Raw genomic sequence first — 21,066 nt, 5'->3', positions numbered from 1 at the left:
AGGAATTCTTAATCTCAGGAACAAACTGAGGGTTTCTGGAGTGGTAGGGGGTGGGAGGGATGGGTTGGCTGGGTGATAGACATTGGTGAGGGTATGTGCTATGGTGAGCGTTGTGAATTGTGCAAGACTGTGGAATCACAGATCTGTACCTCTGGAAGGAATAATGCAATATATGTTAAGAAAAAAAAAGAAGAAGAGAGCAGGAGGGGAAGAATGAAGGGGCAGGGGGAGACGAACCATGAGAGATGATGGACTCTGAAAAACAAACTGAGGGTTCTAGAAGGGAGTGGGGTGTGAGGATGGGTTAGCCTAGTGATGGGTATTAAAGAGGGCACATTCTGCATGGAGCACTGGGTGTTATGCACAAACAATGAATCATGGAACACTATATTAAAAACTAATGATGTAATGTATGGTGATTAACATAACAATAAAAAATAAAAAAAAGTAAAAAGGCTGTTGCCAAATGAAAGTCCATGATGAGATAAATGTATGAATAATAGAAAAACAATGAAAGATAAAGTATGCCCAATGTTTATTCTCTTTGGCTTAATATTGCAGAAAGTTAACAATGTTATTTTCTCTTATAGCAAAATTCCCTTAAAATTCATTGCAAGATGAAGCTGCTCCACAATTTTCACCAATTCTTTATTGAAGAAGAGAAATACAGTTTTGTGGTTTGCCTAATCTGAGGCTTATTTTTAAAAGTAAACCTCTGGAGATTTACTTTGAAGCACATACTAACATCAGATGGATTAATGGACAGATAGGTAGATGGATAGGTATGAAATGAGATGAGTTTTCTAAAATGTTAATGTTGTATTTAGGTGATGGCTACTCAGATATTCACTGTAAAATTCTTTCAACATTGCTACCTGTTTGCAAACTTCCACAAATGATGCTGGGAAAGAAAATGTCCCTGAGTATATTCTTGCCATCAAGGCAGTTTAAGTTCAGTGTCCTATACCTTCTGCATCTTTAAGGTTGATGATTAGCATGGGAATAGTCAAGAGAGTCCTTTATAATATACTGATTAAGTAACAAATGGTACGCTTATATTGGGTATGATTTCCAACAATGAGAGTTGTGCCTTCACATGGTTAACCAGGAGTTTGGATAAGTAGAACCTCTGGATCTCTTCTATCTCTCCAGCCTGAGATCTGGATGCTGGTCCCAAGGGATTTAGTAGAGCCAGATGTGGAAGGTGACTCATCGGCGTTACTTGTTGCCACAGGACAAATCATTTTCTCACTTGTGACTCATAAGCTTCTCGTTTAGGGAAAGGTGTCCCTGTCATTATTAAAATAAATTAGTGTCTTTCCATCCTGTTGGTCTGTGTGACTCTATGGCCTCTCTTGCTTTTGGTAGGTCTCAAATGGGAGGAACCTCATTATAACAAAATAACAATAATGAGCATCTGAATGGGTGTTCTCAGCTTATGAAACTATTGCTTTACTCATTTTGCCTTACTCATTTGTCCCAACCATGCTATGATGCATGTAGACCAGGTAATAGTAGGCACCACACCTATTTCACAGATTGAAGTATGAAGGGTATAAATGACCTGGCCAATTTCACTGTAGGGTGTTAAGGAGCTGTAATTAGAATCTAGGTTCTGACTTCTTTTCCAGTCACCATTACTTAATGCCCAACTGAAAGTGCAGGCAGGTTCTTACTGCCTCATTTTACCAAGAGGAATGAGGCTTTAGAGGAAATAGGGCTTCAGGGAAGGCCACATGAAAATAGACACAGGGAAGATGAATTTTCCTTTAGCTGAATTCATGTTAAATCACCACAAAACCTCAAATCCATTTCTTCATCCTGTTCCTCTAGGTTTATGCAGTGCCTGTCATTTCTGAAAACTTAAATCTCAGCTTGACTACTCCCAAATGAAATTTCTCTGAGCAGGATACCCTTTTAGGATTGGTGAGTGGTAGAAGTTAGTCAACAGGAATCCTTTCTGAGTTGGTTTTGTGCCTGTCATATGCTCCTCCGGCCTTCCCTTTCCTGGGACGCCTGTTCCTGCTGAGGTGAAAAGCTAACTACCTCAATGCTTAGCCCATAAGCTCCTGGCAAGCTATTGGAGATATTCCAGAAATGCCAACTGTCCATGTCTATGAATGTCACATAATTCTTCTTTACTTTGAATTTCTTGGCATAGAAATTAATAAGCGTTGACTATGAAGTCAGATATCTCTGAGTCTTAAACTACTCCACCACTTCCTACCTGTGACATCAGGCAAGTTGTCTGGCTTACCTAAGCTGCAAATTGAAATGAGATTGATTATAGGACTGGCCCCATAGTGCTATTATGAGGATTCAGTGGAATAATGCCATGAAGGGTGTTGCTCAGTACTTATTGCTTGGTAGATGTTCTCAAGTTTTGATAAGAATTTTAATAATTCAGAGTTAGAATATAGAGGTTATTTTCATATATTTGACAAAATTTACCTTTTGACTAAATAGGAAGAATTACATTCACGTACTTCTCTTCCTTCTCTCCCTCCTCTCTCCCTACCTCCCTTCCTTCCTCACATCTTTATTGTGTGTCTCTAACATGTCAGGCAGTTCCTACTCTCATGGATATTGCAAGCATGGGTAGAAGACAAACAAATTAAGGCATCACACAATAGAATGTAAAATTTTACCTGTAGTAATGGCTACAGAGCGTATCACAATAGGCATTGACTTAGTGGGGAGGCTGCCCTGAGATCAGCAGGTGAGTGGCACATAACCAGGTGAGAAGTGAGGGCAGGAGGGTGACAGAGATGTTCAGACACTGGGTTCAGGAGCAAAAACCCTGTGGCAGAAGGGAATGTGATGACTAGAAGAAGCCACGGGGTCTGAAGCAGAGGGCGCAAGGGCCAGAGTGGCATAAGGAGGGGCAGGGTGCATGGGGAGGGCCAATGTAGGCAAAGTCTGTTGGCAATCTTAGGGCTTGGTCTTTATTCCAAGACAAATGAGTATCCACTGAAGAATTTTAGGTAGGGCTGTGACTTAATTCTCAGGATTGATTGATTGACTGATTGATATTTATTTCTTTTTCTTTTTTTAATTTAAATTCAATTAGTCAACAAAATTGCACCATTAGTTTCAAATGTAGAGTTCAATAATTCATCAGTTGCATATATACACAGTGCTCATCACATCACATGCCCTCCATAATGCCCGTCACCCAATTACTCCATCCCCCCACCCCCTCCCTCCAGCAACCCTCAGTTTTTTTCCTATAGTTAAGATTCTCTCATGGTTTTTCTCCCTCTCTAATGACTTATCATTCAGTTTCCCAACCCTTCCCCTATGATCCTCTGTGAAGTTTCTTATATTCCACATATGAGTGAAGCCATATGGTATTTGTCTTTCCTTGACTTGTTTTGCTCAGTATAATACCCTCCAGTTCCATCCATTTCAATGTAAATGGTAAATATTCATCCTTTCTGATGACTGAGTAATATCCCATTTTATATATGAACCACATCTTCTTTATCCATTTATCTGTTGATGGACATCTGGGCTCTTTCCATAGTCTAGCTATTGTGGACATTGCTGCTATAAACATTGGGGTGCAGGTGCCCCTTTGGATCACTACATTTGTATCTTTGGGGTAAATACCTAGTAGTGCAATTGCTGGTCTTGGGGTAGATTTATTTTTAACTTCTTGGGGAATCTCCATACTGTTTTCCAGAGTAGCAGTACCAGCTTGCATTCCCACCAACAGTATAAGAGGGTTCCCCTTTTTCTGCATCCTTGCCAACATCTGTTGTTTCCTGACTTAATTTTAACCATTCTGACTGGTGTGAGGTGGTATCTCATTGAGGTTTCAATTTGTATTTCCCTGATGCCAAGTGATATGGAACATTTTTTCATGTGTCTGTTGGCCATTTGGATGTCTTCTGTGGAGAAATGTCTGTTCATGTCTTCTGCCCATTTCTTGACTAGATTGTTTGTTTTTTGGGTGTTGAGTTTGATAAGTTCTTTATGGATCTTTGATAGCAGCCCTTTATCTGATTGTCCTTTGCAAATATCTTCTCCCATTCTGTAGGTTGTCTTTTAGTTTTGTTGACTATTTCCTTTGCTGTGCAAAAGTGTTTTATTTCAATGAAGTCCCAATAGTTCATTTTTGCCCTTGTTTCCCTTGCCTTTGGAGACGTGTCTAGCAAGAAGCTGCTGCAGCCGAGGTCGAAGAAGTTGCTGCCTGTGTTCTTCTCTAGGATTTTGATTGATTCCTGTTCATATTTAGGTCTTTCATCCATTTTGAGTTTATGTCTGTGTATGGTGTAAGAAAATGATCCAGTTTCATTCTTCTTCATGTGGCTGTCTAATTTTCCCAGCACCATTTATTGAAGAGGCTGCCCTTTTTCCATTGGATATTCTTTCCTGCTTTGTTGAAGATTAGTTGACCATAGAGTTGAGGGTCCATTTCTGGGCTCTCTATTCAGTTCTATGATCTATGTGTCTGTTTTTGTGCCAGTACCATACTGTCTTGTTGGTTATGGCTTTGTGATGCCACCAGCTTTGGTTTTATTTTCAAGATTTCTCTGGCTATTCTTGATCTTTTCTGTTTCCATACAAATTTTAGGATTATTTGTTCCAGCTCTGTGAAAAATGTCAATGGTATTTTGATAGAGATTGCATTGAATGTGTAGATTGCTCTGGGCAGCATAGACCTTTTAACAATATTTGTTCTTCCAATCCATGAGCATGGAATGTTTTTCCATTTCTTTGTGTCTTCTTCAAATTTCTTTTATAAGTCTCCTGTAGTTTTTATACATAAACAATGAATCTTGGAACACTACATCAAAAACTAATGATGTACTTTATGGTGACTAACATAACATAAAAATAAAAAAAATAAGTCTTCTGGACTTTTTAGAATACAGAGCCTTTACCTCTTTGGTTGGGTTTATTCCTAGGTATCTTATGGTTTTTGGTGCAATTGTAAATGGGATCGACTCCTTAATTTCTCTTTCTTCTGTCTACTTGTTAGTGTATAGAAATGCAACTGATTTCTGTGCATTGATTTTGTATCCTGCCATGTTGCTGAATTTCTGTATGTGTTCTAGCAATTTTGGGGTGGAGTCCTTTGAGTTTTCCACATAAAGTGTCATGTCATCTGCGAAGAGAGAGAGTTTGACTTCTTCTTTGCCAATTTGAATGCCTTTTACTTCTTTTTGTTGTCTGATTGCTGAGGCTAGGACTTCTAGTACTATGTTGAACAACAGTGGTGAGAATGGGCATCCCTGTCACGTTCCTGACCTTAGGGGAAAAGCTCTCAGTTTTTCCCAGTTGAGAATGATATTTGCTATGGGCTTTTCGTATATGGCTTTTATGATATTGGGGTATATTCCCTCTATCCCTACACTGTGGAGAGTTTTAATCAAGAAAGGATGCTGTATTTTGTCAAATGCTTTTTTTCTGCATCATTTGAGAGGATCATATGGTTTTTGTTCTTTCTTTTATTAATGTGATGAATCATGTTGATTAATTTGCAAATGTTGAACCACCCTTGCATCCTAGGAATACATCCCATTTGGTTGTGTTGAATAATTCTTTCAATGTACTGTTGGATCCTATTGGCTAGTATCTTGGTGAGGATTTTTGCATCCATGTTCATCAGGGATATTGGTCTGTAATTCTCCTTTTTGGTGGGGTCTTTGTCTGGTTTTGGGATTAAGGCAATGTGGACTCATAGAACGAGTTTGGAAGTCTTCCTTCCAGTTCTGTTTTTTTAAACAGCTTCAGAAGAAAAGGTATTAGTTATTTAAATGTTTGGTAGAATTCCCCTGGAAAGCCATCTGGTCCTGGACTCTTGTTTGTTGGGGGATTTTTGATTACTGCTTCAATTTCTTTGCTGCTTATGTGTTTGTTCAGGTTTTCAATTTCTTCCTGTTCAGTTTTGGTAGTTTATAAGTTTCTAGGAATGCATCCATTTCTTCCAGATTGCCTAATTTTTTGGCATATAGTTGCTCATAATATGATCTTATAATTGTTTCTATTTCCTTGGTGTTGGTTGTGATTGCTCCTCTTTCATTCATGATTTTATTAATTTGGGTCCTTTCTCTTTTCTTTTTGATAAGTCTGGCTAGGGGCTTATTGATTTTATTTTCTTTCAAAGAACTAGCTTCTAGTTTAATTAATATGTTCTACTGTTCTTTTGGGTTTTTTTTCATTGATTTCTGATCTAATATTTATTATTTCTCTTCTCCTGCTTGACTTAGGTTTTATTTGGTGTTCTTTCTCCAGCTTCTTTAGGTGTAAGGTTAGTTTGTGTATTTGAAACTTTTTTAATTTCTTGAGAAAAGTTTGTATCATTATGTACTTCCCTCTTAAGGCCATCTTTGCTGCATCCCAAGGGTTTTGAATAGTTTGTCTTCATTCTAATTTGTTTCCATAATTTTAAAAAAATTCTTCTTTAATTTCCTGTTGACCCATTCATTATTTAGTAGGATGCTCTTTAACCTCCAAATATTTGAGTACCTTCCAAATTTCCTCTTGTGATTGAGTTCAAGTTTCAATGCATTGTGGTCTGAAAATATGCAGGGAATGATCTCAATCTTTGGTACCAGTTGATACCTGACTTGTGACCCAGTATGTGATCTATTCTGGAGAAAGTTCCATGTGCACTAGAGAAGAATGTGTATTCTGTTGCTTTAGGATGGAATGCTGTATATATCTCTGTGAAGTCCATTTGGTCCAGGGTATCATTCAAAGCCCTTGTTTCCTTGTTGATCTTCTGCTGTGATCTGTCAATTGCTGTGAGTGGGCTGTTAAAGTCCCCTACTATTATTGTATTATTATCAATGTGTTTCTTTAACTTTGTTATTAATTGGTTTATATAATTGGCTGCTCCCAAGTTAGGAGTATAAATATTTATAGTTGATAGATCTTCTTGTTGGATAGTCCCTTTAAATATGATATAGTGTCCCTCTTCATCCCTTACTACAGTCTTTGGCTTAAAATCTGATTTGTCTGGTATATGGATTGCTTCTCCAGCTTTTTTTTGATGTCCATTAGCATGATAAAACGTTCTCCATCCCCTCTTTTCAATCTGGAGGTGTCTTTGGGTCTAAAATGAGTCCCTTTTAGACAGCATATGGATGGATCTTGCTTTTATATCCAATAAATTACTCTGTGTCTTCTGATTGGAGCATTTAGCCCATTTACATTCAGAGTAACTATTGAAAGATATCAATTTGGTGCCATTGTATTACCTGTAAAGTCCCTTGTGTGTCTCTTTGCTTACAGGATCCACTTTAATATTTCTTGCAGGGCTGGTTTAGTTATCACAAATTCTTTTAGTTTCTGTTTGTCCTGGACGCTCTTTATCTTTCCTTCAATTCTGAATGACAGCCTTGCTGGATAAAGTATTCTTGGCTGCAGTTTTTCTCATTTAGTACCCTGAATATGTCATGCCAGCCGTTTCTGGCCTGCCAGATCTCTGTGGATAGGTCTGTTGCCAGTCTAATGTTCCTACCTTTGTATGTTAAGGACCTCTTGTCTTGAGCTGCATTCGGGATTTTCTCTTTATCTCTGAAATTTCCAAACTTCACTATTATATACTGGGGGTTGATCTGTTTTTATTGACTTTGAGGGGGTTTCTTTCTGTCTCTTGGACTTGAATGACTGTTTCCTTCCCCAGATTAGGGAAGTTCTCAGCTATGATTTGCTCAAATAATCCTTCTGTCCCTCTCTTTCTTTTTTCTTCCCCTGGGACGCCAGTAATTTGAATATATTTTGCTTTATGGTATTGCTGATTTCTCAAAGCCTCCTGTCGTGGTATTAGTTGTTTTTCTCTCTTTTCTCAGCTTCCTTCCTTTCTATCCTTGTGTATTCTACATCAGGGGCTCTCTTCTGCCTCATTTACCCTAGTTGTTAGAGCATCCATCTTTAGACTGCATCTCAGTTAAAGCATTTTTAATTTTGGCCTGATAAGATTTTATTTCTGCACTAAGAGATTCTCTAGTGTCTTTTATACTTTTTTTCCAAGCCCAGCTAGTAACATTATAATCATTATTCTGCATTCTAGGTCTTATATTTTACTTATATCAATATTGATTAGGTGTATGGCAGAGAGGTCTATGGTTCTTTCTTTTGCTGTGAATTTCTCCTTCTAGTTATTTTGTTCAGAGAAGAATAGATGAATGAGAGAACAAAATAAAAAATATCAACCATGACCCTAGCAAAAAACACACTAGAGAAATCTGAAGAGGTCAGAAACCAAAAAAGAAAGAAAAAAAAAAAAGGGAAAAAAGAGAAAATATAATCTCTCAGGAGGACAAAACCAGGTCATCCACTTGGTCCTGGTATATTTTGGTCTGTTTGTTAGAAGACAATGAATCCCAAAATTGTAAAGAAAGAAAAACTTATATATATACAAAAATAAAATTGAATACCATGATAGGAAGCCCAAACTGAAGAATATATCTATAAAATGTAAATGTAAAAATGAAAGTTAAAAAAAGACTTAAAAACAAAGGGTTGATAAAATAAAAAATCAGTTGAGAAGGAAAAAGAAGAAAACAGAAACAGAAAAAGAAAATTTGAAATGGAAAGACTAGAGTCTCATGAGAAAAAACCTTGAATTCTGTATACTGTTTTCCCCTAGCACAGGAGTTTTTCAGTTCTGTGTGTTCCATAAACTTGGTATTCACCTGAGATCCGCTGGTCTTCTGGGGGAGGAGCCTGTACACACTCAGGTGTCTTTGCCTCGATGGAGTTGCACCACCCCTTGCCAGGGGGCAGGGCTCAGTGTAAGCTGCTTGGGGTTGCTCTATGTGGCTTTTGTTCCCTGAAGCCTTTTCCCACTGCTTTAGAGGATGAAGATAAAAATAAAAATAGCAGGGCCTCAATCTCCAGCCCCAGAGCTGAATGATGTCTACCCCCATTCTTCCGTGTGCCCTCAGGGAGAAGCAGTCAATCCCTTTTGTGTGCGCCAAACTCTGTAGACTCCTTTGGTGCACACCCACACCAGTCCTCCCAGGGGTGGGATGGGAGGGTTTCACCACAGCCCAGGCACTTCCTGTGCCTCTGCTTGGGGAGCAGTTGCCTCATCTCACAATGGTTACCATTTGCTGGGTCCCTGCTTGGAGAGCCATTCACGGTTTATGGCAACACCTAGCTGAGAGGCCACTCCAGGGCTTGCTAATTGTAGCTGGCTTCCCTGCTCCAATGCTTGGGAGCTCTGCCACACTCAGGCACCTCTTTTCTTTCTGTTACCCTAGGGATCTTGAGATCCCCGCCACACTGTCCCACCTAGGATTCTGCCCCACTTCATCACCTGAGCACCTTTCAGGTAGGGGCATCCTTCGCTGGAGCAGAATTTTAAAAGTTCTGATTTTGTGCTCTGCTGCTATATCACTTTCTAGTGCTGGTTTATGAAGAATCCCTTCCCCCCTATGGTTTATCTTCCAGTATATCCCTTCAGATTCACGTATCTGCCCCTCTTACCTTGCAAAAAGTGGTCGCTTTTCCATTTGTAGAATTGTAGCATTTTTTTTTCTTAGATCTCAGGTTGAATTCACAGGTGTTCAGAATTATTTGATAGATATCTAGCTGAATTCCAGGGGCCAGAGGAAATGTGGATCCCCTACTCTTCTGTCATTTTCCCTCCTCCTACTATATTTATTTTTTTTTTTTGTGAGAGAGAGAGAGCAAGCGGGGAGAGGGGCAGAGGGAGAGAGAGTCTTATCAGACTCTGCACCAAGTGTGGAGACTGATGCGGGGCTCAATCTCAGGACCCTGAGATCATGACCTGACCTAAACTGAGAGTTTGATGCTCAACTAATTGCTCCACCCAGGTGACACTTTCAGGAGTCATTTAGTTTAAAGAGGCAGAAGTCTGGCCCAACTTCATTCATGCAGCCATAGAGCAGAACCCTATGTTCTGGAGAACAGAAATGAAATACTCTGAGTATTGACCATCTAGATTCTAACTCAGTGCTCAGTGGTCTGGGAAGCTGTGAACATGACAGGGCTTGGTTCTCCTTCTCTAGGAGGCTTGTTGTAGAAGTAATAAAATCAAGAAGTAATAAAATGCCTCGCCAACTACAAATACCAGTCAGCACAGGGTGAGGGAGAGAAATCAGTTGAGATAGTTAGTTCAGGAAAATGACGGTAATGCTGACATGAGACCCACTAAGCAGGTTAAAATTTACTCCATCATAAATTTGTATTCTTTAGCAACTTTCTTGAACTGATTTCACAGATTTCCCCTACATAATGTGTCTCAATCTCCCAGATTTGTTCAGTCCCACAGTAACCAACTTCATTTGGGCAACGGCCAAGTGGGCTAGTTTCAACACTGATGGAGGGATGTCTTTGAGGCAGTGAGTCTGTCCAGAGAGAGGTCTGGTTGTTATTTCAAGTGACCAGGAGAAGAAACAGTGCTGGAGCATGTCTGGGAGCTGGGCCAGATAAGGCAGAGAAAACCAACCACTGTACCCCACAACCACTTGCAACCCTGATTTCAGGCAGGAGAAATCATGTGTAGGTCCACCAACAGGTTGAATGTGGTTTCTTGCCACATCAGTGCAGGGCTTATATCATAAAGAATCATGAGGTTAATAAAGCCTCTCTTCCTTTCTATCCTCTGCCCAACTTCCCTATTTGATATTATTAGCATTTCAATGTTTCTTCCTCCCGACCAGTTCTTCCTTTCTGAGCTTTGACATACATGGTTAACTCTCCTGGACCTTTGAGTAACCACATGTATTGTTCTTCAGTGTCCTTCTTGTACCACTCTGGCCTCTGCTCCCAATGCTTTAGCACCAGTGGCTTCTTTCAAGTCATCACACTTCCTTCTGCCATAGAATCTTTGTTCTGGAACCCAGGGACTTAATTAAGAAACAAAGAAAAAGAGTATTTTACAGGGTATGGAGAAAGGGAATGAAATACTTCCTGGTAGCATTTCAGACAACAGATAACCCGTAATGCTGACTTGCTTGGAGCTGCAGATGGAAATTTGTGCTGTTTGTTTTCCCTCCCCACAGCTAGGGTCAGCTCTAACATGACCCCATGAATAGATGAGCAAAAGCACAGTTGCTAGATATCAGTATGGTGCTGAGAGAGTCCACTAATGCTTCTAGCATTGAAACTCTCTTGTCCTAACATGTGCTTGCTTAATTCAATGCTAAGGTTAAAAAATGCCTTGACACAGCCCAATGTCTACATTACAGAAAACAAATGTCTTTTCTTCATCAGAGTTACCCAATAACAAGGTGTAGTAATTCTGCTCTGGTGGGTAAGGATTAGACAAATCAATCAGATGCTCAGGGACAGTTTATACTTTAGCAGAAGACCAATAATTTTAAAACATAGAACCTTAACCTCCTTGATCAGTGGTTATTGGGCATGGATATAGGGAACTCCTTTAAGAGATTTTATAATTTAGAAGCAAAATATATATACACATCAATTACACACATGTAGGTACAATAATGAAAATCCAAAGTGAAGATTGAAACATTTAAGGAGGCTTTAATGTTAATTAGACTCATTTTTTAAAGAAAAGGAGGCTCACACATTTAAGTAAGGAATAAACAAAGATTTGTACTCCAATAGAAATTTCCTAAATACACCATTCTCTTCTAAGAGCAATTGCAGTGTTTCCCAAAGTGCCCATCAGAGGTCTCTCCTTTGGCCCACTTCTTCCTATACCCACCCCATCAGTAGAATTTTGTCTGGTTCCTGTGCTTATGTCACAGTGATGGAGATGATCCAATTAGGTCTATTGGTAGGACTAAGTTCAAGGTTCTATTGAAGAAATAAAAGAATTTGACTCCCATTTCCCTTTTGTCACCCTAACCACCTTGTGTTTCCATTGCTTTGCATTTGCAGAGAAAATCTTCAGGGAAGGGCTTTTCATGTATCCTTGGAATTCACACTCCTGGCACCCTCAATTATGCCAGTGACACCAGCAGGTAAGCAGGAAAGATCTCTTGTACATTCATGAACCCTCTTTAGAGATGCAGCTACATGTGTGTTAAGGTTGATGCTCTGTTTCATGTTTTGTAATAAGCATCCCTCCAGAGGGCTGCAGATTTCTTCAAGGCCCTACAGGAGAGGTAAACAAAATCATCAGTAGGTGAGACTTTAATGTACAAGGAGTTTCTCCATATAACATGTGATCTTTTACTTGATTCAGGGCAATGTTGTCATTTTCAACTATATCTGATAGACATTTTTTTCTGTTGCCCAGTGAAGGGAGTCAAATACACTGCATTGTTTTTTAACAGATGAGTTCACCTTTCCTATAAGGAAGAGATTGAGTTTTTATTTCATTTTATTCTCTTTTGTACTCCAAATCATCAATTGTTCTTTTTTCTAGTATTAAAAAAGTCTCTGAGTCCCTAAAGATAAAGCATATACCTCTATACCAACCCATCCTATATCTACCCACCTATTATATTGTATAACATGAAGGATATTTTTTTAGGCTTTGGAGATATAGCAATGAGTAGGAGAGACATGAGTCTCATCTACATGGAGTTCTTGGTCTAGGTTGGGAGACATATATTAAATAATATAATCCATAATGTTATTTCATCATGATTATGATAAAGGTCACAAGTGAAGAGAAGCAGGTGTTGCAAGAGTGGATGATAGATTTAGTCCTGGGGGTGAGGGGAGACTGAGATGAAGAAAAGGCATTTATGAGCCTTGGAAAGCAGATGGAAATTGAGAAGGTGATATGAGGGGAGGTAGTGGGCTGAAGAACATTCTAGGCAGAAGAAAAGGTGGCAAAGGACAGGAAATGGTAAGGGGCAGAGAGTTCTGTAGCAACTGAAGAGAAGCCAGATATCTGGAAGGCAGAAGAGGGAAATGGGAGTGGTGGGGAGTCTGAAACTGGGAGCACTGTCAAGAGGTCAGATCAGGCCAGGCCTGGCCTTGTTGGCTTCATTCAAGACACCGGTATTTTCTTTTTTTTTTTCCTAATTGAAAAGAAAGAGAAACTTATTACACCCAGATCATGGGCTCTTAATTTTTTGTAGGGGGCTGTGAATACACCAAGATGAGTACAGATTTTCAGTTCCAGCAGGTTTCTCTGTTCTTGGTCAGTTATCACTCTCTGATCCACACATTTATGTCCCTGGACCCTGTAGGCATCTAAGTTTGTAACTCTGAGCAAGATGATTGGAGAGTCTCCTCCAGCACATAAATTATAAAGCCTGATAAGAAGGCTCTGCAGGGGATACAGGGACAAATAACACAGATCCCTGGTCTTAAGAAGCTTGAAATTTAGTAGGGAAGCAAGGCATTTTCACTAAGAAGTACCTAGAAGGCAGTAGGAACACGGTAAGAATTATTTATTATCATTGCATTGTTGATGTTGTTCCCTGAAGGGTCTCATGTCCATGCTGGGCATACAGATGCCCTTCAATAAATAGTTGTTGAGTAAATGATTCACAAGGTAGTGACAGTCTAGGGACCAGCAGGGTGGGGAAATAAGTGCTGTGAGCTGAAAGACTCTGTAATTACCTGACAATATCTCCAAATGCTTCCAACATGGGCTTACTCACATACGGCAATCCATGCTTGGCACACAGTGACCTCACCAGGGGTGCCACCTTGTGATAATTATGGCGTGGCATTGTGGGAAAGAGACTAGGGAAACAGAGACAGGAGATATAAAACTTAGATCAAAAGATCTTAGATAAAAGCCTGAAGGAGTTTTCTTTCCCTATTGCTAGATAAAACTCTATAAGCAATGCAGACTCAACCTTGACATTGTACAGTACTTCTGTTCCAGGAAGTTCAAAACTCTTGTCAAAACACTCTAATCTTATCTCTTAATCCTCTGCAAGCCCTGTGGGTGGCAAATGTTTGGGAAGGTCTAAGAGAATTACCTCTATCAAATATATTTATTTTTGGCCAGGTCAAATGAAAGTAGAGGGCTTTCTACCATTTTGAATTACCTAGAAAGCTGGAGATAACCACCCCTCTCACTCTTCTGTCTCTCTCTGTATATACATTTAACTCCTGTACAATGAATATGTTGAGTATTCAGTAAGTTTCAGAGTTTCAGTCAAGGTATGTGGGGGAAAGTTCTAGGATAGAAATAAGAAGTGAGGAGAGATGGGTTTTATCCAAGGCTTTCACTAATCAGCCAGATGAACTTCTTGGCCTTTAACCTTCTCTTTGATAAAATATTAATAATAATCTTTACTGTTTTGCTGAGATTTTAAAGATTTTATTTATTTATTTATTTATTTATTTATTTATTTATTTATTTATTTATTTAATTTAGAGAGAGAAAGTGAGAGAGAGAGAGGGCATGGGGGGGCAGGGGCAGAAAGAGAAGGAGAGAATCTCTAGCTGACTCTGGGCTGAGAGCTGAGCTCAGTGTGGCACTTGATCCCATGATGCTGAGATCATGACATAAGCCAAAATCAAGAGTCAGATGCTTAACTGACTGAGCCACCCAGGTGTCCCTTGCTGAGATTTTAAAGGACTAACAGGAGAGAAAGAATGAGAAAATCCCATGAGTAATTATAAGATCTTTTTCCTTCTCTGACTATCATGGATATGGCTTAGATAAAAAGGATGTGGAAAGTCTCTTCCTTCAATATTCTGGAGAGACTGACTTTCAAAGTACTATCATTTTTTCTTTCTTTAGTGCACGTCCACCTAACTGCCCATTGGTAAAGTATTTCCAGATATCATTTGGAAATTGCAGCAGGAACGGGATTTCATTGTTAATTGTTTTGTAACCTCAGCTCTAAAGATTTAGATTGGTATTAATATTAAATCTTAATTAAGTTTCAACACAACTTGGTTACACAAGTATTATGATTTTTCTTGGGTTTTGCCAACAAACCACATGCAAAAAGAAAACAAAACAATACAAAAAACAATTCCCAATTCCCAAGTCCTTGGGGATTTAGAAAATGAGTCATTGGTATTTTTTTCAAGATTTCACTTCCTTTACTCACAATTGTTATACCTTCTTTTCTTTCTTCCCTTCCTTACCATTAATGTTTATAGAAAGATAGCAGCCTTTAGAAAATTGTAGTTCATTTTTTCCCTCTGAAATCTTGAGTGTAGGGCTCTGCTCTGGACTGTATGGGGGCACTGTTCTAAGTGACAGCCCTTGCCTTTTACCATGGACTGTTATTACTCACTGGTGCTCGATTTGGAAGTTCAGGTGCCCAGTGAACCAGTCATTGAAAAAGGACTGTTCAACATTACAGGTGGCCAAGACCTGCAAAGAAAAATCTTACATTAGATGTAAATGAGCCAAGTGTTAAAGAAAATATTTATTTATTCCTTTAATAAGTTAATTGTTCAACAAGTACCTATTTTGTGTAAGAAACTATGAGGGATAAAAAGATACACAGTGTGAGGTCTCAAGGAGCTTATGATTTAAAAAGGTAAGAAGACATTTTGCTAAGAAGTTTATACAAGGCAATAGATATGGAGAAGTATGTGGGACCTGAGGGGCTAAATCACCATCAGCCTTTGGACACAGAGGGCTAAGTTTTCATGGATGAGGACTCTGGCAGAGGAAAGTGGGATTGTAGGATTTTGGTAGAGATTGTAGGGGTTAGAATACCATTTCCATAGAGTACACTTGAAGGACTTCTAGATGGGAAGTAAGGCATTCAATTGTTCCAACCCTGGGTTCTGGGCATAGAAGTGCATTTCAGTGTAAGTAGTTTTCTTTGTAATCTAATATATTTTATTTTATGAATTTAAAACCCTTATCCTAGGAAGGGGTTCATGGGCTTCTCCAGACTGCCAAGATTAAGAACTCTTATGAGTGTTATTTTATTCAACACCTTTCTAAGGTTTAATTCTAGCTGGGGTTGCCATTTTGAATGTTATTATTGTGGTTGTTCTATGTCAGTGTTTCTCAAAGTGTACTTCAGCACACATTGGGGTTCTCTAGGATCCTTTCAGGGGATCTGCAAGGTCAAAACTATTTCCAGAATACTTCTAAGATAGAATTTGCCTTTTTCATTTTCAAACTCTCATGCCTGTACAGTGGATTTTTTTCCCCAGAGGCTTCTAAATATGGGATGGCATCATCAGTCTGATGTTTAAAGTGTATTGATTGGTTTTATTTTTGTTATTTTAAAGTTAATTAATAAATGAGTGTTTTAAAATTCTTTTTCAATTTCAAATATAGTAAATATCAGTGGATATAATCTACATAAACAAAAGCTCTTTGATGTTCTCAGTAACTTCTAAGAGTATAAGGTGGTTCTGTGGCCAAAAAGTTTGAGAACCAATACTCTATGCTCTAATTGAAGGTCCACTGAATTTAGGAATGAGCTTGGAGAACAAAGTGGTATAATAACAGGATTCTCCAGTTAATTATGACACAGTCAGTGGAAAACTTAGAAGGCTGGGGTATTCTGCACTGATCATAACTCTGTTAATCATTAACAGCATGCTCAGAGAACATGCCATGTCTCCTCTCTGGGCCTTTCTATCTATACAATGAAATGAGGTGAATTCCAGGGTCCTTCTAGGTGTAAAATTCATTTTGTAATTCTAGGAACTCAGATTCACCTGTAAGACTGTGTTGTGTGGGGGATGGGTCAGCAAACTTTTTCTATAAAGTGCAAGGCAATAAATATTTTGATTCTCTGTCATAGTTACTCAGCTTTGTTGTTGTAGAAGGAAGGCAGGCATAGAAAATATGTAACTGTACAAGCATGGCTGTATTCCAATAAAATTTTATTTACAAAAACAGGCAATGGGCTGGATTTGGCCCTTGGACTATTAGTTTACTGACCCTTAGTTTAGAGGAATGGCTTTGAAATCAGACTGCCTATGTGTAAAACCTGCTTTCTACCACTGACTAGCTGTGTGATCTTACACAAATTACTCAACCTCTTTATGCCTTAATTTTATCATCTATGAAGTAGTAAAACCATAGCACCTATGTCATGTAGTTACACGCAAAGCAGTGGACAGTGCCTGGCCCCTAGTAAGCATTCCACAAGTATAAATTATTATTATTTGAGGTAACCAGACTAAATCAGTATGGTCTCAAGGATCTTCTCTTCGGAATTTCACATTACCTGGGTGCTGAACCAGTCCCGATGCTCCTCTCTGCTCATTTTCATTGGTATATGGCTCATTTGGGTAACATATGTCATCCAGGGACTTTCAAGAAACCTTTCAGAGAATAAAAGGAGGAAGTAATGACTCCTTGGGGTATTTCAGTTCCTATCACTGGGCTTGTACAACTGCTGGCAGATCTGGCTGAGCATTGGAAGAAATGGAAGGGAATCAAAGATTCCAATAAGATGGTAGTCCTTTGTTTTCCTCTTTGGAGGCCCTTTATATAGAGAGCTGACACACTAGGCTTTGGTCCCATGACCAGCCTTGCAGCCTAATGTATGGGAGCAGTAACCCCAAAGTTTGCTGCAGCATTGGCCCAAGGATCAAAAGATACCTAGGACATATGCAAAGTGATGACAACTTTGGCTTTGTCATCAGATAGAACTGGATTCAAGCTCTGGCACTGGCACTGGCCCTTACTTGCTCTATAACCTTGACAAATGATTTAATCTTTCTGAGCTTCAGCTCTCTTAGCAGAAAAATGAAGATGATGCTATCCTACATCATCAAAGGATTGTTCAAGGATTACATCAAATAGGATAATGCAGACAAATCCTTTATCCAAGTGCCTGATGTATAGTAGCTGTCAATATCCTTATTATTACGTAGGGTTTAGAATAATAATGTGAAAGAATGGGCAAGGAATAAATTGGAAAGTTGAAGAGAGCTCTCTGGTCATTTTAGTTTTGGGAAAAATCTCTAGTCATAAAATAACCAGTAAAAATTCCTGTCCTTCCATTATTTTTGGCAAGGATTATGGTGTCCAGTTGGATTACAATTCTAAAGAAATTGGGGGTCAGATGGAATTTTGCAATTGGGAATTAAACATGTGGAAAGAAAAGGACAAGAGCCGGCAAAGTCTTTTTCAAGGAACTTTTCTTATTCAACTATTTCAACTTTTTTTTTTTTTTGATAGTTTCATGGAAATGTCTGCTGGAATTGGGCCTGCTGTCCCAATCTTCTGCTAATTACAAACAGCTCAGATAAGGAAGGTAAGAGGATCATTTAGGTTATGGGAATAAAAGAATACCCTTGCTTTCTTACTTGACCACATATATGAGCAAAATGGTTCCGAAGATTCCATAGAAAGGGCCTAATGTGATGAAATAGCGGATGTAAAAGCTGCTGACCCAGGCAATGTCCTGCAGAGAGAATGATTGACAGTTAAATGTCCTGGGCACAATTTCATTTCCCCTTCATTGGGCAAGGGCTAAGTCTTATGCCTTATTAGCCAAGGAAGCTACATCTAGAAGGGACTGAGCATTTTCATGTCCCTTTTTTTATCTCATCTAGCTTCAGAGGATGAGTCAAGTTACTCACATCCCAATACCTTTGGCAGTACATCAGTTGCATGGATTTCACGTTGAAATACACAGGCATGAGGAGTGGGATCCCAACTGAAAAAGAACAACAACAAACAAATATGGTGAGTAAATGAGTAGAATGTGACCCCAGTGCATGTCACTCCTGGAATGTTGCCCTGAGAAGCGATGCAAGGTGGAGATCCACAGCCTGGACTCCATGGGGGTCTTTGAGTCTCTGAGGCTGAAACAGGAATTTGGTTCAAGCTCTCTCAAGAAGACTAAGGAAGCTTTGAAAATTTGAGTCATTCTTGATAGAGGCATCCCAGAAAGGCTTCTGCTTTGAACTTTCATGCTTTCTCAAGGTACATGGAATCCTTCAGTCCATCACAATCCTTAGGATTGGGCCCTGTCACAATATGTCAAGGTGGTAGAAATACAGAAGCAATACTCATTTTCTGACCAGTTGGTTATTTACCTGCTTCTCCGCCAGGACCAGTGAAGCTGCCTAGAGTACAAAGGTGTCTAATGGAGTCCCTCTGAGTTTTGACAACTCTGTCCTTGACCAGACTTTAGTTAGAGCCTTCTTTTTCAACTAGGTCTCACTGTTGGCCTCCAGACTCTCAAACTCTACAAACTCTTAGCACAAATAATTTTGTCTATACCCCACACTGAGAGACTAGTACAACAGGAGCAGAGTTTCTAACAGCTCAAGGCCACAACTTTGGGATGACCCCAGACCCTTAGAGGTCTGCCTGAGAAAGTTCAATACTGCCAAAACTGACTATAGGTCTCAGACCTTCCTTTTCTTAGAGTATTTCTGTTAGAAAACCTACAATTGTAAAATCCTTTCTCTGTCTCTTTGAAATGGATCTCCTACAACCCAGAAATATCTTTCTCAAGGACCTGGGAGTCATTCCTTTGAATATAATTGTCCAGGATATGCCCTGTCTCCCAGTCTCTCTGTGGGGAGGAGGAAGTGGGATCCTAACTTTCATAAGCACCAGGTAGCAGACACAGATGGCCTAATCACACTGACCAACTTTCCCTCCCCTCAGTGTCTCTTGGTAATTTTCTCAGCACACCCAGTGTTTAAAAAAGTCTCCCACCTTTAGTTTTAGCAGAACTAAGCTCAGTTTATACTGAAGTCCTTTTCCCCTACTACAGAAGCCTGAATAAAATTTGTCCTGTCACCTTTAAAAAATTCCAGCTCTGTTTCTCTTTGACAGTTTGAGCATGACGTACTTGTACCTGAGATGCTAAGTTGGCAATTGAAGGAAAAGGACACAATGAAACAGCTCCCAAGGGCAGAGTTCTGTGAGATGGGCATTCTGCAGTGAATCCACACCATCCCTTTATTGCTCATAAGCTAAGGTCATATTGCAGCACTACAGACAGGGAAGAAGGCTCAGCAAAGAAATTCCAACAGCTTTTTTCTTATATGAACACACCTCTGGTTAGGCTGGAGATGAGCTACCTTTCAAAGTGGGGCACTGATATCCTCATTCCTCTTTTTGGTCGTGCAGGAGAAGGAGAAGGTGACTATCATAGGAAGGGGCTGCAGAATTCCAGCAGTGGAAGGGGCAGCAGTGGGGATTGACCCCCATACCTCAAAAAATGGGCCCACAGGCCATCCTGGTCAGGCATGTTACAGATGACTACTGGTGCCCAACATTTGGGCAAATCAGATAATCTGCAACAGAGTCTCTCAATCCCAGCAATGTTGGCATTTTGGGCCTGGTAACTGCTTGTTGTTAAGGGCTGTCCTGTGTATTGTAGGGGGTTTAACAGAACCACTGGCTTCTACCTACTGGGTACCAGCCCAATCCCTTCCCCTCCATTGTGTTAACCAAAAATGTCTTCAGACATTTTTGTCTAAGTCCCACTGGGACAACATTTTTCTGGTAGAGGACACTGATCTACAGGAAATATTTGGGACCTTCCCTGATTTTGTCTTATTTCTCAAATGTGTAAGCATTTTTTAGATGACCGTATTTTAGGGTTCCATGAAAACTTTCTTTGTGAATTGCCATGAATTTGATTTTGGTTAAGAAGAAAGCATTTTTAATTCTTTCAAAGAAGCAGCTTCTAGTTTTGTTGATCTGTTCTGTTTTTTTTTTTTTTTTGATTTATATATCATTGATTTCTGCTTTAATCTTTTTTTGTGTGCATTTTTAAAATTTTATCATGTTATGTTGATCACCATACATTACATCATTAGTTTTTGATGTAGTGTTCCATGATTCATTGTTTGTGTATAACACCCTGTGCTCCATTCAGTACGTGCCCTCTTTAATACTCATCGCCAGGCTAACCCATCCCCCCACCCCCTCCCCTCTAGAACCCTCAGTTTATTTCAGAGTCCATAGTCTCTCATGGTTCATCTCCCCCTCCAATTTCCGCCCCTTCATTTTTCCCTTCCTGCTGTCTTCTTCTTCTTTTTTTTTTTTTTTTAACATATAATGTATTATTTGTTTCAGAGGTACAGGTCTGTGATTCAACAGTCTTAGACAATTCACAGCGCTCACCATAGCACATACCCTCCCCAATGTCTATCACCCAGTGACCCCATGCCTCCCACCCCCACCACTCCAGCAACCTTCAATTTGTTTCCTGAGATTAAGAATTCCTCATATCAGTGAGATCATATGATACATGTCTTTATCTAATTGACTTACTTCACTCAGCATAATAC

General features: G+C 39.4%; 1 protein-coding gene across 1 annotated transcript in view; it reads right to left on the bottom strand.

Moving 5' to 3' along the window:
• Nucleotides 1-11,999: 11,999 nt before the first annotated feature.
• The window catches only part of LOC113913549 (fatty acid desaturase 2-like protein FADS2B), a 42,225-nt gene continuing 33,158 nt past the window's right edge, over nt 12,000-21,066 (bottom strand). The window contains exons 7-12 of the mRNA XM_027577857.2: nt 18,391-18,467; nt 18,115-18,212; nt 17,028-17,124; nt 15,120-15,199; nt 13,477-13,602; nt 12,000-12,051 (exon numbers count right to left, since the gene is read on the bottom strand). Coding sequence (XP_027433658.2) covers nt 12,000-12,051; nt 13,477-13,602; nt 15,120-15,199; nt 17,028-17,124; nt 18,115-18,212; nt 18,391-18,467 — 530 coding nt within the window. The remainder of the gene's footprint in view (nt 12,052-13,476; nt 13,603-15,119; nt 15,200-17,027; nt 17,125-18,114; nt 18,213-18,390; nt 18,468-21,066) is intronic.

The sequence above is a fragment of the Zalophus californianus genome, chromosome 11, assembly GCF_009762305.2.
Source record: "Zalophus californianus isolate mZalCal1 chromosome 11, mZalCal1.pri.v2, whole genome shotgun sequence".
NCBI classification, from domain to species: domain Eukaryota; kingdom Metazoa; phylum Chordata; class Mammalia; order Carnivora; family Otariidae; genus Zalophus; species Zalophus californianus.
Note: the sequence above shows the minus strand (reverse complement) of the source record. Positions and strands in the feature narration are given on the sequence as shown.